A 25,924-nucleotide genomic window follows, 5' to 3' on the forward strand; every position below is an offset into this window, starting at 1 on the left:
ACATAAACCACTTATTCCACAGTACTCATAAAATATTAAAGGTAAGAAAAAGCTTAGCACAGTTAATTTCACCAATTATTATATATACAATTATTTAAACAACATTTGAATGTCTAGTTACCCTTTTTTATGAGAAATGTATATAGTGTAGGTGTGTCAATTATTCCAATTAATGTTTTATTTTCAAGCATAATCAGATAAACAATGGCTAGAAACATCATTAGCTATTACAAATTTTAAAAGTAGAGTAAGAATATACATTTTAACAATTATGAAGTCATTGCTTGAAGAATAAAAAATCATTTCATGAAATCATTTCTTCAGTTCAAATGTATTTTCAAACAACTTGTGTGGGGTCAACCTTCTTACATTTACCCTAAAGGAAGTCTGTATTCTTTTAGGGTCTTACCCCTCAAGTGTTGTTTTCTATATGCTGCAAACCCAATCAGCTGTTTTCACACCTTCCTGTCTGAAGGTTGTATCCAATTTCAGGAAGTAGGTGTGGCCTCAAGTGAGTCTAATCCTTTAAAAAGCACCTTTGTCCAGAGGCGACTGATTCTCCAAAGTAGACTGAGAGAGTGTGTAGCTGCCAAGCTTTGGAGAGTTCTTGTTGACCCTGACCTCCACAGGCTACTAGGACGTCCAGGCTTCCAGAGGTGAGACCACTCACAGTAGACTCTGGTAAGCAAGGAATTGATTGCAAATATCTTCATGCCTACTTTCCCTTATGCAAATACTTTTCATTTACCTCTTGGCCTGCTTGGGTCTTGTCCAAGCAAACAAGTAGTTTTCTTCGCTTTTTTTAAAATGACATCAATATTTAAAATATCTGTAACTAGAGCCATTGCAATAAATTGATATTTGTAATATTGTTATTTAATACTTTTTATTTCATTACTTTATGTGGTATTAGATGTTTTTAGGTCTTAAATTTTCCCATTTATATGTATCTATGGAGCACATAAAACACCTAAAATGCTGAATGTAATGTAGACATTACATGGTCTTTGTACAGATCAACATGAGTTAAATGTATTGAACTAATTATGATACATTTTTTAAGGTCTTATTTGCTACCTGTTGAAAGCCTTCAGTTTGCAGTCTAGAGTTGAAATGTATTCAGACTAGATCCAATCACCTGGTAGGGACTTCCAAGAAGCGACATTGATCATATAAGAAAATATCAATAACACAGGTCTATGGTCATGCCTCCATCAATTGCATCTCTGGATATTCTAGTGTAGAGAGGAAATTGCTGTGTAAATTATAATGTTTTTGGGGGGTGGTTGGTTTTAAATTTTGATTTTTACTGATTATCGTTGTAGCTTGAACATTCATCAGTTTGAAATGTGAAGGTGCTCTGATTGTCTGAAAAGACTGGGAAAAAATGTTTTCCTGAGCTAGAAATAGTATACTTTTTCCTTGAGAGGAGGAGTTTTGCTATTTAAGTTGGAAGCAAATACTCAACTTTTTATAGTTTTAGGACTCCAAAATTTCAGTCAACATTGATTAAATGAACAAGCTTAAATTATATGTAAACAATTTTGTCTTTGGAAAAGGGTATCTGTCACTTGGGAGATATGAGGCATAGAGACCATTAGCATAGCGATGAAGTGTGTGCATGTATGGGTACCAGTCATGGAGAGAGAGAAAGAGATTGAGATTCTCTCTGTGCTTCTGCACCAATCATCTATTAAAAAGTACTCTGGTGTCATCCTGTCTCTTAGCCTTTGCTCTAATATTTAAGCTTTTCCATGTAATTTAGGTATGATTGAGACCATGGCTTATTTTAAACAATAAAGTTGCTAAGTAGTCTCTTCTCTAATTTCATCATTTGTGTTATAGCATGAACCCAATCTGTCTGTATTCACCACTTCTAGGTTTGTACTGGGCGTAAGCAAATAGGTAAATCAGATAGAGTTCAAGCAGACAAGCTTTGTCCAAAGGCTGTTTTTTGTTTTGTTTTTTATCTAATCAGGGTAAAAGAATGATCACTAGAATGATTACTCTTGTTCTTTCTCTTTAATTTCTAGAAACATGGATTCCAAAGGATTCATGCAAGCTTTCCAGAATGAACTAACCTGTTCCGTCTGTATGAACTACTTCATAGACCCCGTCACCATAGACTGTGGGCACAGCTTTTGCCGTCCCTGCCTGTACCTCTGCTGGGAGGAAGACCAGACTCCAAAGAGCTGCCCTGAGTGCAGGGGACTATCAGAGAAGCCAGATTTCCAAACCAATATTGTACTCAAGAGGCTGGCTTCCCTCGCCAGACAGGACGCAGCTAAACAAACCAACAGCTTGGAGGCGCAGATCTGCTTGACACACAAAGAAGCCAAAGGACTCTTCTGTGAGGTTGACAAGACCCTGCTCTGTGGCCCCTGCTCTGAGTCCCCAGAGCATGCAGCTCACAGCCACAGTCCAATACAATGGGCTGCTGAGGAATACCGGGTAGGTGATGTTTCTAAAGCAGTTAGGAACCTACAGGCTCCTAAATCAGAGAGAAAGATGAGGATAATAATGAAGTTGATGGGGATGGAGATGGTCGAGGTGGAGATTTTTCAGTGTGGGTCCCAAGATAGAAATGTATCATTTCAATGTTGTTGCCCAATTGTCCAAACATGTGGAAATGCTGCATCCTGGGGCATGTGGCAGCACCAGGCATACTGGCTTCTGATGTGAGCTTGAGGCTTTCTCAGTCAGGTTATATAAATATATGAGTCTCAATTTCTTAGGAAATGGATTCCATCATCTGTAAAGTTCCCCCAATTTTCTAGGATACGTCTCTGTCATTTCTGATATTCAAAATATTAGAATCAGACGAGATTAATGTGGAAAAATCTTATCACTTCATTTTAAATCACAATTACCGGTTTTTCAATGACTCCCTTTGCTCATAATTAAGGGGATGAAATTTACAGTATCATCATCTGTGTCACTAAAGCTTATGGGTATTTTCCAGGAGAAACTTCTAAAGAGAATGGGCTCTTTATGGAAAATGACACAAGAAATGCAAAACCATCTGAATCTGGAAACTCACAAAACTCTGTCATTAGAGGTAAGGATGAAAATGTTCCTTTTCATTTGTATGAATATTGACATAATTCTAGCTTAGACTTTTAGCTCAGTTTAAGTTCCCAGTTAAAGGACAGTGGTCTCTTCCCTGGAGAAGTAGTGGTTTCAAATGACATATCAGTGATCACAAATATACAGGCCCATACAAGCTATTTCAAATATTGCTAGTATATGGGAAAACCAGGGCATGAAAATTATTCATAGTCCAAATTTTGAAGATTTGGGTAAACTTTCTTAGATATGGATGATAAGAGAACATTGCACTCAGTGTGACTCTAAAGGAGAGGAGAGGAATAGAGTAGTGCCTAGAGGAAAAATAAAGAATATTTTTTAAACTGTACAATATGGGGTTTACATACTTAAAAAATATATTTAGAAAAGTCAGGCAAAGGAACAAAAAGAAAAGAAGATTCAGGTAAGAGAAAAAATAAATAATGGACTAGGAACCCTGAAGAAACCTCCTAGGGAGAAAAACTGGGATCCTTCGGATGGCTTGATTTAAACGGGGAAAGAAACTAGGAATATAGAGAAGGATGGACAGGAAGGACCCTTTGAGGTGTGAGGTAGAAAGTTTGTCAAGAGCTTTCCTGATGACAGTAAGGAAATAATGTTTGACGTTTTCTGTTGAGAATGAGGATGAGTGATTCTTTGAATCCACTATCTCTGCAGAACTATGCGGCCATAAGGAAGGTGATGATCAAAGTTCAGTATCAGATGATCCACCTGTTTCTCCAGAAGCAGGAGCAACTCCATCTGGAGGCGCTGGAGGAAGAAGCGAAGGAGACTCTTCAGCAACTCAGGGAGAGTGAATTCAGAATGACTCAACAGAAAGAAAGTCTGAAAGAAATGTACAGAGAGCTGACTGAGATGTGCCACAAGCCTGACTTGGAGCTGCTCCAGGTGAGAAGGGAGGTTCCATCCTCAGAGATAGAAGTACTATTCTGGGCACTGTTGCCATGACATTGAAATGTTACCTGCATATACTCTTATCTCAGCTAAGGAATGATGCTCCTTGACTCCCATTATCTTACTTGTCCAATCCCTTATTTCTCATAGCCTGGTAATTTTTGGGAGTTTTTTTTTTTTTAATCCTTTCAGTAGCTAACATAGGACAAAATTATTTCGGTGTGATCAGGGGGACTCTCCACACTGATTATCCAAAGCCAGCAAAATTCTGTAGCCAGGAAAAGTTAACTTTGTTGGAATAATTTTCAATATATGTTCCCTTAATCCCTTGTCACTCTGTTATCCCATACTTACTGAATACATTGAGGTTTTGCCCATTGTCTAGAAAAAATTAGAACTGGTAATCAATTTCAATGTATTCTATAATTCATTTTGTATTGTCCTCTGTTTTGCTTTAATTGTTATCATAAATGAGATCTCTCCTTGGGAATAGGACAGTGCACTGAGTGACATTGGAGACCTAGATGTTGTTGCATCATAACACAGACTCTTCCTGGCCTTCTTCCTTCTGTAATGCATCTTGACTAAGTCCATCATGTTTTAGTTTAGGCTCTGTTATTAAGATAACCTCTAATTGTTCCTTAGAGAAGAATCAGAGAATAAATACCTTAATGAAAGGAATAAACAAGAATACTAAAGAAGATGCAAAAGGACAGAACTCTGATGATTAACATCATCATTTCTTTTTCCCTTGCAGAACTTGGGCAATGTATTGGAAAGGTGAGTTTACACTAAAGATTTCTGATTTCTGAGAATGTTTCTGTCTTTTTGATGAAGTAAATGTACAGTCATCCCTTAGTACCATGAGGATTTGGTTCCAAGCCCTCCCCCATACCTAAATCTGAGGATGTACAATCCCTTATACAAAATGACATAGTATGTACAAATAACTCACAAACATTTTCTAGTATCCTTTAAGTCATCTCTAGACTACTTTTAACACCTATTATAATGTAAATTAAATGCTATGTAAATAGTTGCCTGGTGTGCGGCATTTTCAAGTTTTACTTTTTGAAATTTCCTGATTTTTTTTCTGAATATTTTTCATTCAGATTTCACAGTTTCAAATCATGATTGAATCCACAGGTGTGGAATCCTAACAAATGGCAGGTGGACTGTACATTTTTTGAGCTATTAACATTGTTTTTGTGGCTATTTTCTATTTTATTTCAAAAGAGTTCTGAAGGACTCCTACTCCTTGGTCTCAGAAGTTTCCTGCTCATTTGGTTGATTTCAAATATACCTAAAAGGCTTCTGACATTCTGGACTTTGTTCCACCTCTCTAGCCTTACCACAGTAAAACGTACTGAACGAAATTTTCTCAGTTGCAATAGAGGAAGAACCTACCTGAGTGAGTTGGAAGGTGAATAATACTGGACAGAGGTAGATTCCCTAAGAGTGGGAAGAGGGGCTGTGATTTTGCTCCTAGAAGTAGCAGTGACTCAACCTGTTCCATCACTGAAAGCCCCCTTGTAAGCTGGACCTCAGAGGGAATGGCTTCCTGGTGCACACTGGGAAGTTGTACTTTCAGGACAAGGGTAGTCAGGCTGGAATTGAATTCCCTCGCTGTGCTGACAAGAGCAAAGCTGTCTGGTTCAGTGTACTCTTCCTTTTGGTGGCTACTTGCTGACTGAAGTACAAAAGCTTTGCCTGAATTTGTGCTCTCCGTAAAATGCCCAGGATCTTTGCATCACCTGAGATTGAATAGAGCGAGTAAACAAACCTCAAAATTTCTAGAAATGGAATAATGACTAAAATGAACGGGGAATTTGAAAACGGATATAATTTATATTTTGAAAAAAAGTAAGGTAACATATTTTTTTAATCCCAAGAGTGTAGAATATAATGAATGCACAATTAACCAAAAATGGGAGAATTCTGATGAAATATCTAGGATTAAAAATAGCTTCTTTTGAAGATTAGGATTGACATGTATACGCTACTATGTATAAAATAGATAGCTAATGAGAACCAACTGTATAGCATAGGGAACTCTACTCAGTGCTGTGTGGTGACCTAAATGGGAAGGAAATCCAAAAAAGAGGGGATATATATACACATATAGCTGATTCACTTTGCTGTACAGCAAAAACTAACACAACATTGTAAAGCAACTATACTCCAATAAAAAAATATAATAAATGGCTTCTTTTGTAATGGTTGTGTGATTAACCTTTGGCCCTGAAGTGTAACTGATATCATTTTTTTACAGGACTGATTTGGTACAGATGCAAAAGCCTCAGCCAGTGAACCCAGAGCTCACTTCCTGGCCTGTCACTGGAATCCTAGACATGCTGAACAGCTTCAGAGGTAAGAGTCAGCACTTTGGTGATCAGGCCTCCATTTCTTTGATGGTTCTTGGGAAGGAGTCTTCTTTGATTTTATTTTTTCTGACATGAAGTTAGTACATGACTTTCCAAAGTTGTTATATCTTTTCTGCCAATACAGTCATGCTACAAAGAACAAGGCTGAACTTTGCAACCTATATTTTACTGCAAATGCAAAGCAAGATACATATTTTTAGTTACATCTGAAATAGGCTGAGCAAGAAGAGAGCAACTGGATTGATCAGCTAGTTATAAAGAACAGAATATTTAGTTCTCAGAGTAGCAGTTAATGTTGTATGTTTATTCAGTTTATTTCACTCTTGAAAGGTTATATATGGCATTGCTGGTTTTAATTTGTTCTATATTACAATTGTTTATCATGCATTATACAAAGAATATTTCTTATTTCTATAATTACTAACTTTTGACAAAATAGACTACAATTGGCTTAGGCAGAATCACTGTAGTGCTGTTAGATCAATCTCAAAATAATTGAAAGGTGAGGGATATGTGAACATGGTTAGTCATAACATGCTTTTAGAAGCTTCCAAACTATTCATTGATGGATTTCTATCTACATTTTTGCTTTGAAAACTTGCTAGGTAGAGACTCTAGCCCAACAAATACGCACATAATATCAAAATGCTCTCTATATATTAAACAGTGTTAAAGACAAAAGACACAAGAAAAGTTTTCTAAAGAAAAAAATAAAATTTTATGTGTCCTGAAATAAACTATCAAGAATTTGACATTAAATCAGACTTCACAGAGTTCATGATATGTCTGTATGATTTTTTCTTTTTCTATATGATTTGAGGTGTTTCTATGTGCTGTAGAGATAGTTATAACTCTTGTTCTTCACAGAAGAGCCAGTCTGAACTCCCTTTTGTCTTCATTTTGTATTTCCTTGGAGGAGGGAAAATGAAAAGACTCATTGGGTAGAGAGCCTCTGCCTCTCAGGCCATGGAAATCCCACTTGTTGACCACATTTTTGCTCTTTCTGCAGTGGATAACGTTCTGAGTCAGAAAACGACCATTCACAATGTGAGCCTTTCTGAGGATGATACAACTATGATATATGGAGATGACCATCATGGTGTGTCCAGAGAGCTCCAGGGTGCAGAGAGTTTTGTGGCCTGGGGAGCTGTGGCCTTCACCTCCGGAAGGCATTACTGGGAGGTGGATGTGACACACTCCTCGAACTGGATTCTGGGAGTCTGTAAAGATATCTTGACAAGCAATACTGTTATCAGTATTGATTCTGAAGAAGCATTTTTGCTATCTTCTATGAAAGTGAACAATCATTATATTCTGTCCACGAACTCCCCACCCTTAATTCAGTATGTGCAAAGGCCTCTGGGTGGGATTGGAGTGTTTCTGGATTATGACAATGGAATTGTGAGCTTCTATGATGTTTGCAGAGGTTCCCTCATATATACTTTCTTTCCTTCATTCTTTTCCTCCCCTCTGAAGCCTTTCCTTTGCCTTAGGTCTCCATGAATAGTCAAGTTCCATGACCATTTATTAGATGAACTTTTCGTCAGAGGAAGTTACTGTCCTGAGACCTCATGTGAGGCTACAGGATGATACTTGACTGTCTCTGAGCCTATTGTAATTTAATGGAACATAATGATGGTATGTTTATAAAATGGCATAACCATGTTGAATGTATAAATTTGTTAATTAAATGATCTATTAATAAAATTTTTTATTGAGCATTTCTAGAATATAATCAATATTCTTTTTAAAAAATAATATTTGTATTAAAATAAAAATTACATATCATAAGGTTCATTTACATTTTAAGCAATGTGTTTTTTCTTCCATAGTTGAACCATATTGGGGTAGAAGAATGAAGTGGTATATATCTCAGCATAGTAAACAAAAGGAATAGCTCAGTTTTTTCTTCAAGTGTGACCTACTTGGTTGGATAAATGTATTTGACAGATTTGGTCAAACTCTTTCTCTTTGTCAAACATTTAGACTTTCTCTAAACCCTGGTCATTCAGCACATCACAGCTCATCAACAGCTTTTCCAGAAAGTTTTTCCTGACTCCACAGACCAGTATATTTCCTCTTATAACACACTCTCTGAGCATATGTCATCTCATCATAATGTTCAACAAACTTTCCCCAAATTACTAGATACTTTTTACTGCAGACTGAAAATTATGAGAGAGTAAGGATGGCCTTTGACTTATTTACTACTATATTCCCACGATCCAATGAAGCACTTAGAACATAACAAAAATAAATATAAGGCAAATGAATGAACAAATACATGAGTGAAATAGCTAATACACAGAAAAAGTATTCTATCATCATTAAAATTTTCTTTACAGACTAGCAAAAGTTAAGAGAATTCAGCAGCACCAAACCAGCTTTACAACAAATGCTAAAGGAACTTCTCCAGGCAGGAAACACAAGAGAAGGAAAAGACCTACAATAACAAACCCAAAACAATTACGAAAATGATAATAGAAACATACATATCGATAATTACCTTAAATGTAAATGGATAAAATGTTCCAACCAAAAGACATAGAGTGGGTGAATGGATACAAAAACAAGACCCATATATATGCTGTCTACAAGAGACACACTTCAGACCTAGGGACACATACAGACTGAAAGTGAGGGGATGGAAAAAGATATTCCATGCAAACAGAAATCAAAAGAAAGCTGGGGTAGCAATTCTCATGTAACACAAAATAGACTTTAAAATAAAGACTATTACTGGAGACAAAGAAGGGCACTACATAATGATCAAAGGATCAATCCAAGAAGAAGATATAACAATTGTATATATTTATGTACCCAACATAGGAGCACCTCAATACATAAGGCAAATGCTAACAGCCATAAAAGGGGGAATAGACAGTAACACAGTCATAGTAGGGAACTTTAAGATGCCACTTTCACCAATGGAGAGATCAACCAAAATGAAAATAAATAAGGAAACACAAGCTTTAAATGATACATTAAACAAGATGGACTTAATTGATATTTATAGGACATTCCATCCAAAAGCAACATGGAACGAACACATGGAGGCTAAACAACAAACTACTAAATAACCAAGAGATCACTGAAGAAATCAAAGAGGAAATCAAAAAATACCTAGAAACAAATGACCATGAAAACACGAAAACCAAAACCTATGGGATGCAGCAAAAGCAGTTTTAAGAGGGAAGTTTATAGCAATACAATCCTACATCAAGAAGCAAGAAACACCTCAAATAAACAACCTAACCTTAAACCAAAAGCAATTAGAGAAAGAAGAACAAAAAAAAAACCAAAGTTAGCAGAAGGAAAGAAATCATAAAGATCAGATCAGAAATAAATGGGGAAAAAATGAAGGAAACAATAGCAAAGATCAATAAAACTAAAAGCTGGTTCCTTGAGAAGATAAACAAAATTGATAAACCATTAGCCAGACTCATCAAGAAAAAAAGGGAGAAGTCTCAAATCAATAGAATTGGAAAAGAAAAAGGAGAAGTAAGAACTGACACTGCAGAAATACAAAGAATCATGAGAGATTACTACAAGCAACTCTATGCCAATAACATGGACAACCTGGAAGAAATGGACAAATTATTAGAAAAGCACAACCTTCCGAGACTGAATCAGAAAGAAATAGAAAATATAAACAAACCAATCATAAGCATTGGAATTGAAACTGTGATTAAAAATCTTCCAACAAACAAAAGCCCAGAACCAGATGGCTTCACAGGTGAATTCTATCAAACTTTTAGAGAAGAGATAACACCTATGCTTCTCAAACTCTTCCAAAATATAACAGAGGGAGGAACACTCCCAAACTCATTCTGCAAGGCCATCATCACCCTGATACCAAAACCAGACAAAGATGTCACAAAAAAAGAAAACTACAGGCCAATATCACTGATGAACATAGATGCAAAAATCCTCAACAAAATACTAGCAAACAGAATCCAACAGCACATTAAAGGGAACATACAACATCATCAAGTGTGGTTTATCCCAGGAATGCAAGGATTCTTCAATATACACAAATCAAACAATGTGATACACCATATTAACAAACTGAAGGATAAAAACAATATGATCATCTCAGTAGATGCAGAAAAAGCTTTCAACAAAATTCAACACCCATTTATGATAAAAACACTCCAGAAAGTACACATAGAGGGAACTTACCTCAACATAATAAAGGCCGTATATGACAAACCCACATTCAGCATCATTCTCAAAGGTGAAAAACTGAAACCATTTCCACTAAGATCAGGAGCAAGACTAGGTTGCCCACTGTCACCACTCTTATTCAACATAGTTTTGGAAGTTTTAGCCACAGCAATCAGAGAAGAAAAAGAAATAAAAGGAATCCAAATTGGAAAAGAAGAAGTAAAACTGTCACTGTTTGCAGATGACATGATACTATACTTAAAGAATCCTAAATATGCTACCAGAAAACTACTAGAGCTAATCAATGAATTTGGTAAAGTAGCAGGATACAAAATTAATGCATAAAAAAAAAAAAATTAATGCATAGAAGTCTCTTGCATTCCTATACACTAATGATGTAATATCTGAAAGAGAAATCAAGGAAACACTCCCATTTACCATTGCAACAAAAAGAATAAAATACTTAGGAATAAACCTACCTCAGAAGGCAAAAGACCTGTATGCAGAAAACTATAAGACACTGATGAAAGAAATTAAAGATGACACAAACAGATGGAGAGATATACCATGTTCTTGGATTGGAAGAATCAACATTGTGAAATAGACTATACTACCCAAAGCAATCTACAAATTCAGGCAATGCCTATCAAACTACCAACGGCATTTTTCACAGAACTAGAAAAAAAACTTTGCAATTTTTATGGAAACAAAAAGACCTCAAATAGCCAAAGCAATCTTGAGAAAGAAAAATGGAGATGGAGGAATCAGGCTTCCTGACTTCAGAACATACTACAAAACTACAGGAATCAAGACAATATGGTACTGGCACAAAAACAGAAGTATAGATCAGTGGAACAGGATAGAAAGCCCAGAGATAAACCCACACACATATGGTCACCTTATCTTTGATAAAGGAGGCAAGAATATACAATGGAGAAAAGACAACCTCTTCAATAAGTGGTGTTGGGAAAACTGGATAGCTACATGTAAAAGAATGAAATTCGAACACTCCCTAATACCATACACAAAAATAAAATTAAAATGGATTAAAGACCTAAATATATGGCCAGACACTATAAACTCTTAGAGGAAAACATAGGCAGAACACTCTATGACATAAATCACAGCAAGATCCTTTTTGACCCACCTCCTAGAGAAATGGAAATAAAAACAAAAATAAACAAATGGGACCTAATGAAACTTAAAAGCTTTTGCACAGCAAAGGAAACCATAAACAAGAGGAAAAGAGAGCCCTCAGAATGGGAGAAAATATTTGCAAATGAAGCAACTGACAAAGGATTAATCTCCAAAATATACAAGCAGCTCATGCAGCTCAATATCAGAAAACAAAAACCCAATCCAAAAATGGACAGAAGACCTCAATAGACATTTCTCCAAAGAAGATATACAGATTGCCAGCAGACGCATGAAAGGATGCTCCACATCACTAATCATTAGAGAAATGGGAAGCAAAACTACAATGAGGTATCACCTCACACCAGTCAGAGTGGCCATCATCAAAAAATCTAGAAACAATAAATGCTGGAGAGGGTGTAGAGAAAAGGGAACACTCTTGCACTGTTGGTGGGAATGTAAATTGATACAGCCACTATGGAGAACAGTATGGAGGTTCCTCAAAAAGCTAAAAATAGAGCTACCATACGATCCAGTGATTCCACTACTGGGCATGTACCCTCAGAAAGCCATAGTGCACAAAGAGACATGTACCACAATGTTCATTGCAGCTCTATTTACAATAGCCAGGACATGGAAGCAACCTAAATGTCCATCAACCGAGGAATAGCACATATATACAATGGAATATTACTCAGCCATAAAAAGAAACGGAATTGAGTTATTTGTAGTGACGTGGATGGACCCAGAGACTGTCATACAGAGTGAAGTAAGTCAGAAAGAGAAAAAGAAATACCATATGCTAACACAGATATATGGAATCTTAAAAAAAAAAAAAAAAGGTTCTGAAGAACATAGGGGCAGGACAGGAATAAAGACGCAGATGTAGAGAATGGACTTGAGGACACAGGGAGGGGGAAGGGTCAGCTGGGATGAAGTGAGAGAATGGCATGGAGATATATACACTACCAAACGTAAAATAGATAGCTAGTGGGAAGCAGCCGCATGGCACAGGGAGATCAGCTCGGTGGTTTGTGACCACCTAGAAGTGTGGGATAGGGTGGGTGGGAGGGAGACGCAAGAAGGAGGGTATACAGAGATAAATGTATATGTATAGCTGATTCACTTTGTTGTAAAGCAGAAACTAACACACCATTGTAAAGTAATTATACTGCACTAAGGATGTTAAACATATATATATATATATATATATATATCAGTAAACCAAAATAATAAAAGCAGTGTCATATTTGTACATTAATTCCAAAAAGTTTAGTAGCCTATGGACTAAAATACTTATACACACAACACGTACAAACTCATAACATAATACAAATAAATCAAGTGTATGGTGAAAACATTATTCACTTACAAACCGGAGCATGAGGAAGGGATTGGGGCAGAACCAAAATAAATTTAGACATGGCCTGGAAAATTAGTGCCAAGAGTCAAAGGAGACTGATTTTAAGGAGGAGTTAATTCAAATGGAAATGATGAAGTTCTAAAAATTAATTTCTAATTTTTGAAATCAGTAAGAACAATCTCAGTGACAGCTAAGCGATAAATATACATATAGAAATGCTGCTGCTCGCATGCCCCTGCCACTAGCAAGATAGGGAAGGGCCAACTTCTCACTTCACAGAGCAGGGAGAGAGACATCAGGAGCTTGACAATCTTCTTAAAGGCAACTCTCCTACCTCCAGTCAATCAAATCTTCCCATTCCCTGTTCCCATGCAGAAGTCCTAAGGGACAGGATCACAGAGAAGGGAGGAGTCACAGACTCCTCGGGGCTCCCTCACAGCTCTGGCAGCAGAAGGTGAGGAAAATAAAACTTCTCTGTTCAGGAAACTCAGCCTAGTCCAGAGTGTACGGCAGCCCAATCAGATCATTGTTTATTCCAAGAGTATTCATGGCATTGACTGTCTCTGGGGGTGGACTTGGGGTACAGAGAGGAACCAGAAATTACTGCACGAGATGTCTTTTTCCCAACTGGTCATACTTTGTATTGAAGAGGGAAGGAAAGAAGGAAGGCAATGAAAGGGCACAGGGAGAAGAGCCCTTCCATTTGATGAAGATGCCATGGCCTTTTTTTTTTTTTTTTTTTTTTTGCGGTACGCGGGCCTCTCACTGTTGGGGCCTCTCACTGTTGGGGCCTCTCCCGTCGCAGAGCACAGGCTCCGGACGCGCAAGCTCAGCGGCCATGGTTCACGGGCCCAGCCGCTCCGCGGCATGTGGGATCTTCCCAGACCGGGGCATGAACCCGTGTCCCCTGCATCGGCAGGCGGACTCTCAACCACTGCACCACCAGGGAAGCCCAGATGCCATGGCCTTTTGCTGGGGAGTTCTTTGTTCAGGTTGTGAAAAAAGCTCAGCTGGAATTGGAGCCAGAGGATTCCCCTGAGGTAGATGAGCTGCAGCCACTGTCCTCAGACACAATCTTCATCTTCACCTAATGCTGTGGTCTGAGGAGTTGCTGCCTTTCTCCTCTTATTCATCTTCCTTATTTTCCTCTGATCTCCCTGAGGCAGGAAAATATTCTCCAATCATATCTGATAATTCTGTCTCTGGAGCCTGAAGCCCCTGGCCCAGTCCAAGCCCTCCCTGCAGATTCCCTGATGATGGGGACTGCAGATCCATCCTCCTAATCTTGGGATTAGGGCCTCCCATCATGTTCATGTTCTTACGCTTCAAATAGGTTGTCTCTCTGTAATAAGCATGTTCTTCAGGAGACAGACTCTTGAGTCAGAGATCAAGGTCCACCTTGTACTGTTTCTGCAGTTCCTCAGCCTCCTTCTTATAATGCTCCTTCTGGTTCTGTGGGACACGCTGCCAGCATCTACTAATCTCTACCACGTGCTCCCTCAGGGCAACCCTTTCAGCTCCCTACTCAACCACAAATCCTGGTGGAACTTGTGATAGCCATTCATAGGTGGCTTCTTGGGCTCTTTATGAATAAACTGTTTCTGGGGGGAGACCACTTTTTGCACATTTCCCTGAAACTTCTTTGGCACTTTGATTTGGCTTCCTTTGGGGACATCAGATTTCGTGGAGCTCTGGACCAGATCAGGGTGCTGTTCTCTGAACAGAGTCATTTTCTCCTTAAACTTCTGTTTCTCCTTCTAGAAATCTTGACTATATTTCAGCTTCAGCTGCTCTGGAAGCTTCTTGTATTCTTCAGACAGAACCTTGGTCAGCTCCTGGTTGCTCAGCTTAGGGTGTTTTTGGTGTACTGGAGTCGCATCTTTTTGAAAAAGCAGAGGTAAGCTGTCAAGGGCTTCTTGGGTAAATCAGGATGCTTCTTGTGTTTTCTGCATTTGTAAGGATTGTCAACATTTTCCTTTGCTTCCAGGACTAATTCTTTCAAAGTGCAAAACTTTCTCAAGTTATAAGAAATTTCTAACCATTTGAGTTTGCACATTTCCCCAGGAAAATCTTTAAAAGCTACTTTTTCCCAGTCCATCAGTGACTGGGTTGTTTTGAACACGTGCCTGTCATTGGATGGAATGTTATTCACCATATATTCCAATAACTTCACAATATCTTCTTTGGACCTGTCATCCTGGCCTTTAGGCAACACCATTTCTTGTTCTTTGGGATACTTATATCATCCCAGCAGTTCAAACACCTCAGCAAATCTCCAGCTTCTTCACTCTCAAGATTCAGCTGGTGAGTTATTTCTGGAAGTCCTGCAGTGTGTGTGATTTCTATGTTTCTGAAGAGAAAGAAAAAGAAAGGTTCTCTCCTATGTGATACACAAGAAAAGCACACCCTACCTGGGATATGTCCCTTCTATCATTTAATTTACCTTTAAAAATGTAAATGAAAACAGGCCCAATTTCTGAGTTGAGGTTCATGTTGAGCATTAAGAGCTCCTTTCATACAATTAAAAATCCTCAGGCCCCGTTCCAACATGCCTTCCAATCAACCTCACCACAGCTTGTTTTAACTACAAATGAACAAAACTAAAGACTGGCTACTCACTCAAGGGGCATAGGATAAGAGAAAACGAAGGGAACTTTAAAAATTAAAATGCTTGAAAAGGAAAGGGCTTTAAAATAGCAATGAGATACCACAACACATGTATAAGAATGGTCAAATTCCCAAAACAAGGACATCACTGAATACTGAGAGGATGTGGAGAATCAGGAACTTTGATTCATGGCTGATGGGAATGCAAACTAGTACAGGCATTCTGAAAGACAATAAGGCAGTTTGTTACAAAACTAAATATCCTCTTACCATGTAATTCGGTAATCATGCTCCTTTGTATTTGCCCAAATCAGTTGAAAACCCGTATTCATTAAAAAAAAAAAAAAAAAAACCTGCACAGCGATGTTTATAGCAGCTTTGCTCATTATTGTCAAAACTTGAAAGCAACCAAGATGTCCTTAGGTAGGTGAATGGATAAAGAAATTCTGGTACATCCAGACAATGGAATAGTATTCAGTGCTAAAAAGAAATGAGCCATGAAGCCATCAAGACACATGACATATACTTGAATGCATATCCCTAAGTGAAAGAAGCTAATCTGAAAAATCTACATGCTTCATGAGCCCTACTATAGGACATTCTGGAAAAAGTAAAAATATGATGACAGTAAAATAATCAGTGGTTGCAAAGGGTTGAGGCTGGGGGTACTAATGAATAGGTGATCACAAAAGGTTTTTAGGGCAGTGTAACTCTTCTGTATATTATAAAGGTGGATACATGATTCCACATGTTCACTATACATCAGCCAAAACCTACAGAATATACAACACCAAGAGTGAACACTAACGTAAAACCATGGACTTTAGGTGATAACGAAGTGCCGGTGTATGTTCTTCAATTGGAATAAATACACCACTCTGGTACAGTGTATGATGATGCGGGATACTGTGTGTGTGTTTATTTGGAGGAGGCAGGAGGTATATGGGAACTCTCTGTACGTTCTACTCAATTTTACTGTGAATCTAATCTTCTCTAAAACAGTAACACTCCACAGGATTCCAGAGCATAGCTACCTTCTAAGAAGGGTCCTGATGGCCATGGACTGAATGTGCAACTGAGGAACTAGAAATAGAAAAGAGACAAGCCTAGGAGACCCTCCAGACTTGCATCCTGCTCTGAGCACTTCATGGATCAGTCATGAACACTTGAACCTTAAGTTAATGACTGATTTATAGACTAATGGACTCTGTCCATTAGAATAAATGCATTTTATTGAGCCATAATTTTTGTCTTTAAATGGAAAGGATTTAGTGAAAATTATGTAATATTTAGAGTATTTATTTTCTTAACTTTATCAGTCTTTAAGCCATAGTGAAAGCGTTACCTCCTTCAGAAAACTCCCCACAAAATACCTGGTACTTACTAGAATTTAAACAAGTGGAAGAACTGTAAGAGCGCACAATTTTCTCATATCCATTTATCCAATTAGTTGGATAGAAAAGACAATCTTTTCTAACTTCATATCTGTGGTACACAATAAGATCTTGCCCCAAACACCTTGAACAATCTCTTAGGATATTCCTCTAGTGTAAAACTAAGCCTTCTCAGATATATGGTAACTAAGAAAAAAGGTGGAAAATTATATAAAATCACCTTTACAAATGAAAAGTGGAATATTTGAAATCTGAATCTGGAGAGGAAAAATTGTTTTCTTTCCAATTATTGTAAAAGATAAGATAATGTATTTAAAACAATGAAGGTTGAAATACAGTTCTGCTGTAGTTTTTGTGTGTGGCACTTTTACGAGCCAGGCATTTTTCCAAATAGCTTACATTTATTATTATCCCAGGACTTAGATGAGGAAACTAAAAACATTAAGAGAGTTTATTTACTTACCTAAATTACGAAAAAGGTAAAAAAAAAACTAAAAGTAAAGATTTTAAGAAGAGCTTTTCAGTTTTAAAAATAGATTCCATTCATCAGAAAAGTGGGAAAAAATTTATCACAGATAGCTCAATCGTTTAATGAACGATTTCATTAAATCATTCATTAGTTAGGGGATACTAACAATATTATTAGCCTGGTGAGTGGAACCTACAAGGAGTTGAGGTTCCCAAAGGCTTGTAACAGTGGGAAACTGAACCTGAAAGGGACAGACAGCTTCTAGATGAAATTCAGGGATTACTAATATGTTTGTATATCTTGAGAAGAGGTTTCAGTTCAGAGTTTCAGGTTGAGTGTGTGATAGGTTTAGAGAAAGCCACAGAAAATAAACTTGTAAACTGCAGAATGAAGATGTTATAAGAAACAGGAATTGTACTCACAATACAGCTCTTGGCTGAGCTACATCTTTTTTTAACAAAAGAGAATAACTGATATAATTAATCTAACGAACATATCGTGGAAGTACGATAGGGAGGTGAAAGGAAGAGAAGTGTAAAGATGTATGTAAGGGCCAAGGAGCTAAAGACCTAGATATCTCATTTCTGGTAACATCAGTAGACATTATTTATATTAATGTATATTAAATACAATCATATACAATAAGACAGGTACTCTCTGTTTTGGTAGAGATATAAAGATGACGAAAACATATCTCTCAACGGAAGCTCACAGATACGAACAAATAAGATATCAATAAAAACTGCCATTATGGAGAAATGTGCAGGTACTTTAGGAGCTGGCAGCAGAAGCACTCCTTTGCATTTTGTCTCCTGCACTGATACACAAAAATAGTCTTCTTACCACCCATTGATAGAGCAACTTGAGAAAAAAAAATGACATTACACACACAGTATACCTACACTAAACAAAATTATTGTTCAATATTCTATTCTATTAAAAACTCATTCCTATCTATCACTAATAAAAATAATTCATTAGCAGTGTATTAGTCGCTTTTTAACTACAACCTTCAGTTTTGAGAATTCAAACAATTGAATTTTCTCTTCTCGTTGACATTGACACCCGTGAATTTAAGTGACCTTAATGTAAAGGGAATCCATTTCTTAGACTAGCAGATCAATATATTGCCAATCATATCAGATTGACTATCCTATCACAAGTGTTGTCCCATTTGGAAATATGAAAATTCCAAGTTAAAATAAAAACCAGTGCCATCTGATATACCGTGCTTTCAAATAAATGACAGAAATTAATCAAAATTCCCACTTCTATATCAGAGCGAGTGCAGAAGTTCCTCTGCTTTCTGGTATTCAGTGTGTCACCAGTGTTACATTTTCGCAGCCATCACCAGTTGCTGGATTGTCATGGGGCACTTTAAAGACCGAAGCTGCAAACTTTCCTGAAGAAGCATTACTCTTCACCTTCTACAACGCAGGTTCCCAACCAAGTTTTAGGTATCATGCCAAATGGAAAAACCACCTGTCTAGGATTTCCTCTCCAGAAACCCACATCTTACTTTTACACCATAGAAATCATAAATTAGCAGAAACATTTGTATTCCTTGATAAATTTCAAACATTTGTAGGGATTATAATTCTATGGCTCCAGAGTAAACTGAAAGTAATTACATAGTTTTTATTAACTAGGAATATTTCATACACCTGAGAAATTCTTAAGTCTGCTGTTAAATTAAAAAAAAAATTTATTTTTAAGGGAAAGAAATATGAATTCCTTTACTCAGAAAGTTTTACTCACAAGAAGATTGTAGAATGGGTCTCATCAATGCTGGTAGGAAAATCCATCCAATCAGGTTCTATGTTCTCTTGGATGGGTCAGCAGCTGTAACTTTCAGAGTTTTCCATAGTCCAGCCAACTCCAAATGACTCTGAACAGAAGAAACATTGCAGGTTAGTCCTTGAATGGAAAATAGAGGCTACAGCCCTGAATTCTACCTCTTTTCCTTTCTCACCTTGACTCTATGGAAATTGTCACTTGCAAAAACACTGCTCAAAAAATAATTGAGAATTATGGGTACTACTTATGCAACTATTTTATCTTGTGCTTTTTGGTTGGTGCTAAGGGGAAATAGACTTCTGCCTATCCCCTTCTGAAATACAGAATAGGTTTTGGGTTAAATTTATATTTCCATAATTTCATCCACAGAATTAAATTACATATATTATAAGTGGATTATAGTAACCATAGAGTAGGATCATTCATCTTTAAATTTCTATTATAGAATTAATATTTAAAAGGCATCCATTTTTTTGAGATATATCACAAAATATTATCAGTCAAATCAAATATCATGGGCAATAGTTAAACCTTTTCATATTTTCTTCCTTCATTATATATACACACACACACACAACTCACTGTCATATATATATGCACTCATGTATGCCAATTAAATATTGTAGAGAACTTTTAATTCAGTTTCATCCAGATGCTTCTGCTTTCCTTGGTGCTAATACTGAGAAAATGATATTTTTCAACACAAAGAAAAATCATTAGTTGGGTATAATATTCACTGATGGGGTAATTTTTGTGGTGTGTCTGTCCTATCCTTCTTAGCAAATGATTTCTTTCTGTTATTACCTCCAATACTTGGGGGGAAATGTTGACTCTTCCTTTGTATGTTGGTCTGTTATGAATTAGGGACCCATTGTTAGTATTGCTAGTATTTAATTTTTAAGGACAAGCCTTAGTGCACTGGACACAGAAGACATTGGATGTCAGAACTGGTGCTTGTCTTGAGACCTCTCCAGGTTCTGCTGTTTCTTTGCTGTTTGTTTCACTTTATGACACAGCAGTTCCCACAGGACAATACAAAGGGCAGACATATAATTGTTCCTTCAGTTACCCAAATATTAGTGGGAGTCACTCTGCTTCTTTTTTTTTTTTTTAACATCTTTATTGGGGTATAATTGCTTTACAATGGTGTGTTAGTTTCTGCTTTATAACAAAGTGAATCAGTTATACATATACATATGTTCCCATATGTCTTCTCTCTTGAGTCTCCCTCCCTCCCACCCTCCCTATCCCACCCCTCCAGGCTGTCACAAAGCACCGAGCCAATATCCCTGTGCCATGCGGCTGCTTCCCACTAGCTATCTACCTTACGTTTGTTAGTGTGTATATGTCCATGACTCTCTCTCGCCCTGTCACAGCTCACCCTTCCCCCTCCCCATATCCTCAAGTCCGTTCTCCAGTAGGTCTGCGTCTTTATTCCTGTCTTACCCCTAGGTTCTTCATGACATTTTTTTTCTTAAATTCCATATATATGTGTTAGCATACGGTATTTGTCTTTGTCTTTCTGACTTCACTCTGTATGACAGACTCTAGGTCTATCCACCTCATTACAAATAGCTCAATTTCGTTTCTTTTTATGGCTGAGTAATATTCCATTGTATATATGTGCCACATCTTCCTTATCCATTCATCCGATGATGGGCACTTAGGTTGTTTCCATCTTCGGGCTATTGTAAATAGAGCTGCAATGAACATTTTGGTACATGACTCTTTTTGAATTATGGTTTTCTCAGGGTATATGCCCAGTAGTGGGATTGCTGGGTCATATGGTAGTTCTATTTGTAGTTTTTTAAGGAACCTCCATACTGTTCTCCATAGTGGCTGAACCAATTCACATTCCCACCAGCAGTGCAAGAGTGTTCCCTTTTCTCCACACCCTCTCCAGCATTTATTGTTTCTAGATTTTTGATGATGGCCATTCTGACTGGTGTGAGATGATATCTCACTGTAGTTTTGATTTGCATTTCTCTAGTGATTAATGATGTTGAGCATTCTTTCATGTGTTTGTTGGCAGTCTGTATATCTTCTTTGGAGAAATGTCTATTTAGGTCTTCTGCCCATTTTTGGATTGGGTTGTTTGTTTTTTTGTTATTGAGCTGCATGAGCTGCTTGTAAATTTTGGAGATTGATCCTTTGTCAGTTGCTTCATTTGCAAATATTTTCTCCCATTCAGAGGGTTGTCTTTTGGTCTTGTTTATGGTTTCCTTTGCTGTGCAAAAGCTTTGAAGTTTCATTAGGTCCCATTTGTTTATTTTTGTTTTTATTTCCCTTTCTCTAGGAGGTGGGTCAGAAAGGATCTTGCTGTGATTTATGTCATAGAGTGTTCTGCCTATGTTTTCCTCTAAGAGTTTGATAGTTTCTGGCCTTACATTTAGGCCTTTAATCCATTTTGAGCTTATTTTTGTGTATGGTGTTAGGGAGTGATCTAATCTCATACGTTTACATGTACCTGTCCAGTTTTCCCAGCACCACTTATTGAAGAGGCTGTCCTTTCTCCACTGTACATTCCTGCCATCTTTATCAAAGATAAGGTGTCCATATGTGCGTGGGTTTATCTCTGGGCTTTCTATCCTGTTCCATCAATCTATCTTTCTGTTTTTGTGCCAGTACCATACTGTCTTGATTACTGTAGCTTTGTAGTATAGTCTGAAGTCAGGAAGCCTGATTCCTCCAGCTCCTTTTTTCGTTCTCAAGATTGCTTTGGCTATTTGGGGTCTTTTGTGTTTCCAAACAAATTGCAAAATTTTTTGTTCTAGTTCTGTGAAAAATGCCAGTGGTAGTTTGATAGGGATTGCATTGAATCTATAGATTGCTTTGGGTAGTAGAGTCATTTTCACAATGTTGATTCTTCCAATCCAAGAACATGGTATATCTCCCCATCTATTTGTATCATCTTTAATTTCTTTCATCAGTGTCTTATAATTTTCTGCATACAGGTTTTTTGTCTCCTTAGGTAGGTTTATTCCTAGATATTTTATTCTTTTTGTTGCAATGGTAAATGGGAGTGTTTTCTTGATTTCACTTTCAGATTTTTTGTCATTAGTATATAGGAATGCCAGAGATTTCTGTGCATTAATTTTGTATCCTGCTATTTTACCAAATTCATTGATTAGCTCCAGTAGTTTTCTGGTAGCATCTTTAGGATTCTCTATGTATAGTATCATGTCATCTGCCAAGAGTGACAGCTTTACTTCTTCTTTTCTGATTTGGACTCCTTTTATTTCCTTTTCTTCTCTGATTGCTGTGGCTAAAACTTCCAAAACTATGTTGAATAACAGTGGTGAGAGTGGGCAACCTTGTCTTTTTCCTGATCTTAGTGGAAATGCTTTCAGTTTTTCACCATTGAGGATGATGTTGGCTGTGGGCTTGTCATATATGGCCTTTATTATGTTGAGGAAAGTTCCCTCTATGCCTACTTTCTGCAGGGTTTTTATCATAAATGGGTGTTGAATTTTGTCAAAAGCTTTCTCTGCATCTATTGAGATGATCATATGGTTTTTCTCCTTCAATTTGTTAATATGGTTTATCACATTGATAGATTTGCGTATATTGAAGAATCCTTGCATTCCTGGAATAAACCCCACTTGATCATGGTGTATGATCCTTTTAACGTGCTGTTGGATTCTGTTTGCTAGTATTTTGTTGAGGATTTTTGCATCTATGTTCATCAGTGATATTGGCCTGTAGTTTTCTTTCTTTGTGACATCCTTGTCTGGTTTTGGTATCAAGGTGATGGTGGCCTCGTAGAAGGAATTTGGGAGTGTTCCTCCCTCTGCTATATTTTGGAAGAGTTTGAAAAGGATAGGTGTTATCTCTTCTCTAAATGTTTGATAGAATTCACCTGTGAAGCCATCTGGTCCTGGGCTTTTGTTTGTTGGAAGATTTTTAATCACAGTTTCAATTTCAGTGCTTGTGATTGGTCAGTTCATATTTTCTATTTCTTCCTGATTCAGTCTCGGCAGGTTGTGCATTTCTAAGAATTTGTCCATTTCTTCCAGATTGTCCATTTTATTGGCATAGAGTTGCTTGTAGCAATCTCTCATGATCTTTTTTATTTTTGCAGTGTCAGTTGTTACTTCTCCTTTTTCATTTCTAATTCTATTGATTTGAGTCTTCTCCCTTTTTTTCTTGATGAGTCTGGCTAGTGGTTTATCTATTTTGTTTATCTTCTCAAAGAACCAGCTTTTATTTTTATTGATCTTTGCTATTGTTTCCTTCATTTCTTTTTCATTTATTTCTGATCTGATTTTTATGATTTCTTTCCTTCTGGTAGCTTTGGGGTTTTTTTGTTCTTCTTTCTCTAATTGCTTGAGGTGCAAGGTTAGGTTGTTTATTTGAGATGTTTCCTGCTTCTTAAGGTGGGCTTGTATTGCTATAAACTTCCCCCTTAGAACTGCTTTTGCTGCATCCCATAGGTTTTGGGTCATTGTGTCTCCATTGTCATATGTTTCTAGGTATTTTTTGATTTGCTCTTTGATTTCTTCAGTTGTCACTTCATTATTAAGTAGTGTATTGTTTAGCCTCCATGTGTTTGTATTTTTTACAGATCTTTTCCTGTAATTGATATCTAGTCTCATGGCATTGTGGTCGGAAAAGATACTTGATACAATTTCAATTTTCTTAAATTTACCAAGGCTTAATATGTGACCCAAGATATGATCTATCCTGGAGAATGTTCCATGAGCACTTGAGAAAAATGTGTATTCTGTTGTTTTTGGATGGAGTGTCCCATAAATATCAATTAAGTCCATCTTGTTTAATGTATCATTTAAAGCTTATGTTTCCTTATTTATTTTCATTTTGGATGATCTGTCCATGGGTGAAAGTGGGGTGTTAAAGTCCCCTACTATGAATGTGTTACTGTCGATTTACCCTTTTATGGCTGTTAGTATTTGCCTTATGTATTGAGGTGCTCCTATGTTGGGTGCATAAATATTTACAATTGTTATATCTTCTTCTTGGATCGATCCCTTGATCATTATGTAGTGTCCTTCTTTGGCTCTTCTAATAGTCCTTATTTTAAAGTCTATTTTGTCTGATATGAGAATTGCTACTCCAGCTTCCTTTTGGTTTCCATTTGCATGGAATATATTTTTCCATCCCCTTATTTTCAGTCTGTATGTGTCTCTAGGTCTGAAGTGGGTCTCTTGTAGACAGCATATGTAAGGGTCTTGTTTTTGTATCCATTCAGCCAATCTGTGTCTTTTGGTGGGAGCATTTAGTCCATTTACATTTAAGGTAATTATCGATATGTATGTTCCTATTCCCATTTTCTAAATTGTTTTGGGTTCGTTATTATAGGTCTTTTCCTTCTCTTGTGTTTCTTGTCTAGAGAAGTTCCTTTAGCATTTGTTGTAAAGCTGGTTTGGTGGTGCTGAATTCTCTCAGCTTTTGCTTGTCTGTAAAGGTTTTAATTTCTCCATCAAATCTGAATGAGATCCTTGCTGGGTAGAGTAGTCTTGGTTGCAGGTTTTTCTCCTTCATCACTTTCAGTATGTCCTGCCACTCCCTTCTGGCTTGTAGGGTTTCTGCTGAGAGATCAGCTGTTAACCTTATGGGGATTCCCTTGTGTGTAATTTGTTGTTTTTCCCTTGCTGCTTTTAATATGCTTTCTTTGTATTTAATTTTTGACAGTTTGATTAATATGTGTCTTGGCGTATTTCTCCTTGTATTTATCCTGTATGGGACTCTCTGTGCTTCCTGGACTTGATTAACTATTTCCTTTCCCATATTAGGGAAGTTTTCAACTATAATCTCTTCAAATATTTTCTCAGTCCCTTTCTTTTTCTCTTCTTCTTCTGGAACCCCTATAATTCGAATGTTGGTGCATTTAATGTTGTCCCAGAGGTCTCTGAGACTGTCCTCAGTTCTTTTCATTCTTTTTTCTTTATTCTGCTCTGCAGTAGTTATTTCCACTATTTTATCTTCCAGGTCACTTATCCGTCCTTCTGCCTCAGTTATTCTGCTATTGATCCCATCTAGAGTACTTTTAATTTCATTTATTGTGTTGTTCATCGTTGCTTGTTTCATCTTTATTTCTTCTAGGTCCTTGTTAACTGTTTCTTGCATTTTGTCCATTCTATTTCCAAGATTTCGGATCATCCTTACTATCATTATTCTGAATTCTTTTTCAGGTAGACTGCCTATTTCCTCTTCATTTGTTAGGTCTGGTGCATTTTTATCTTGCTCCTTTAGCTGCTGTGTGTTTTTCTGTCTTCTCATTTTGCTTATCTTACTGTTTTTGGGGTCTCCTTTTTGCAGGCTGCAGGTTCATAGTTCCCGCTGTTTTTGATGTCTGTCTCCAGTGGCTAAGGTTGGTTCAGTGGGTTGTGTAGGCTTCCTGGTGGAGGGGACTAGTGCCTGTGTTGTGGTGGATGAGGCTGGATCTTGTCTCTCTAGTGGGCAGGTTCACGTCTGGTGATGTGTTTTGGGGTGTCTGTGGCCTTATTACGATGTTAGGCAGCTTCTCTGCTAATGGGTGGGGTCGTGTTCCTGTTTTGCTAGTTGTTTGGCATAGGTTGTCCAGCACTGTAGCTTGCTGGTCGTTGAGTGAAGCTGGGTGCTGGTGTTAAGATGGAGGTCTCTGGGAGATTTTTGCCGTTTGATATTA

At 37.3% G+C, this 25,924-nt stretch overlaps 2 protein-coding genes across 2 annotated transcripts; one reads left to right on the top strand and one right to left on the bottom strand.

The window, feature by feature from the left end:
• The first annotated feature begins 2,037 nt into the window (after positions 1-2,037).
• Positions 2,038-7,868, top strand: LOC137231159 (tripartite motif-containing protein 64C-like). Its single transcript, XM_067751690.1, has 6 exons — positions 2,038-2,451; positions 2,963-3,058; positions 3,745-3,975; positions 4,739-4,761; positions 6,254-6,351; positions 7,375-7,868. The coding sequence occupies exons 1-6, from the start codon at positions 2,038-2,040 to the stop codon at positions 7,866-7,868; spliced, it is 1,356 nt and encodes a 451-aa protein (XP_067607791.1).
• Positions 7,869-14,117: 6,249 nt separating this feature from the next.
• On the bottom strand, positions 14,118-15,247 carry UBTFL1 (upstream binding transcription factor like 1). The gene is given in 3 exon segments (XM_067747654.1): positions 14,118-14,540; positions 14,543-14,893; positions 14,896-15,247. Coding segments are annotated over 3 exon segments (1,089 nt in total). The 3' UTR covers positions 14,118-14,154.
• Positions 15,248-25,924: the final 10,677 nt, after the last annotated feature.

The sequence above is a fragment of the Pseudorca crassidens genome, chromosome 9 (genome assembly GCF_039906515.1).
Source record: "Pseudorca crassidens isolate mPseCra1 chromosome 9, mPseCra1.hap1, whole genome shotgun sequence".
Taxonomy (NCBI): Eukaryota; Metazoa; Chordata; class Mammalia; order Artiodactyla; family Delphinidae; genus Pseudorca; species Pseudorca crassidens.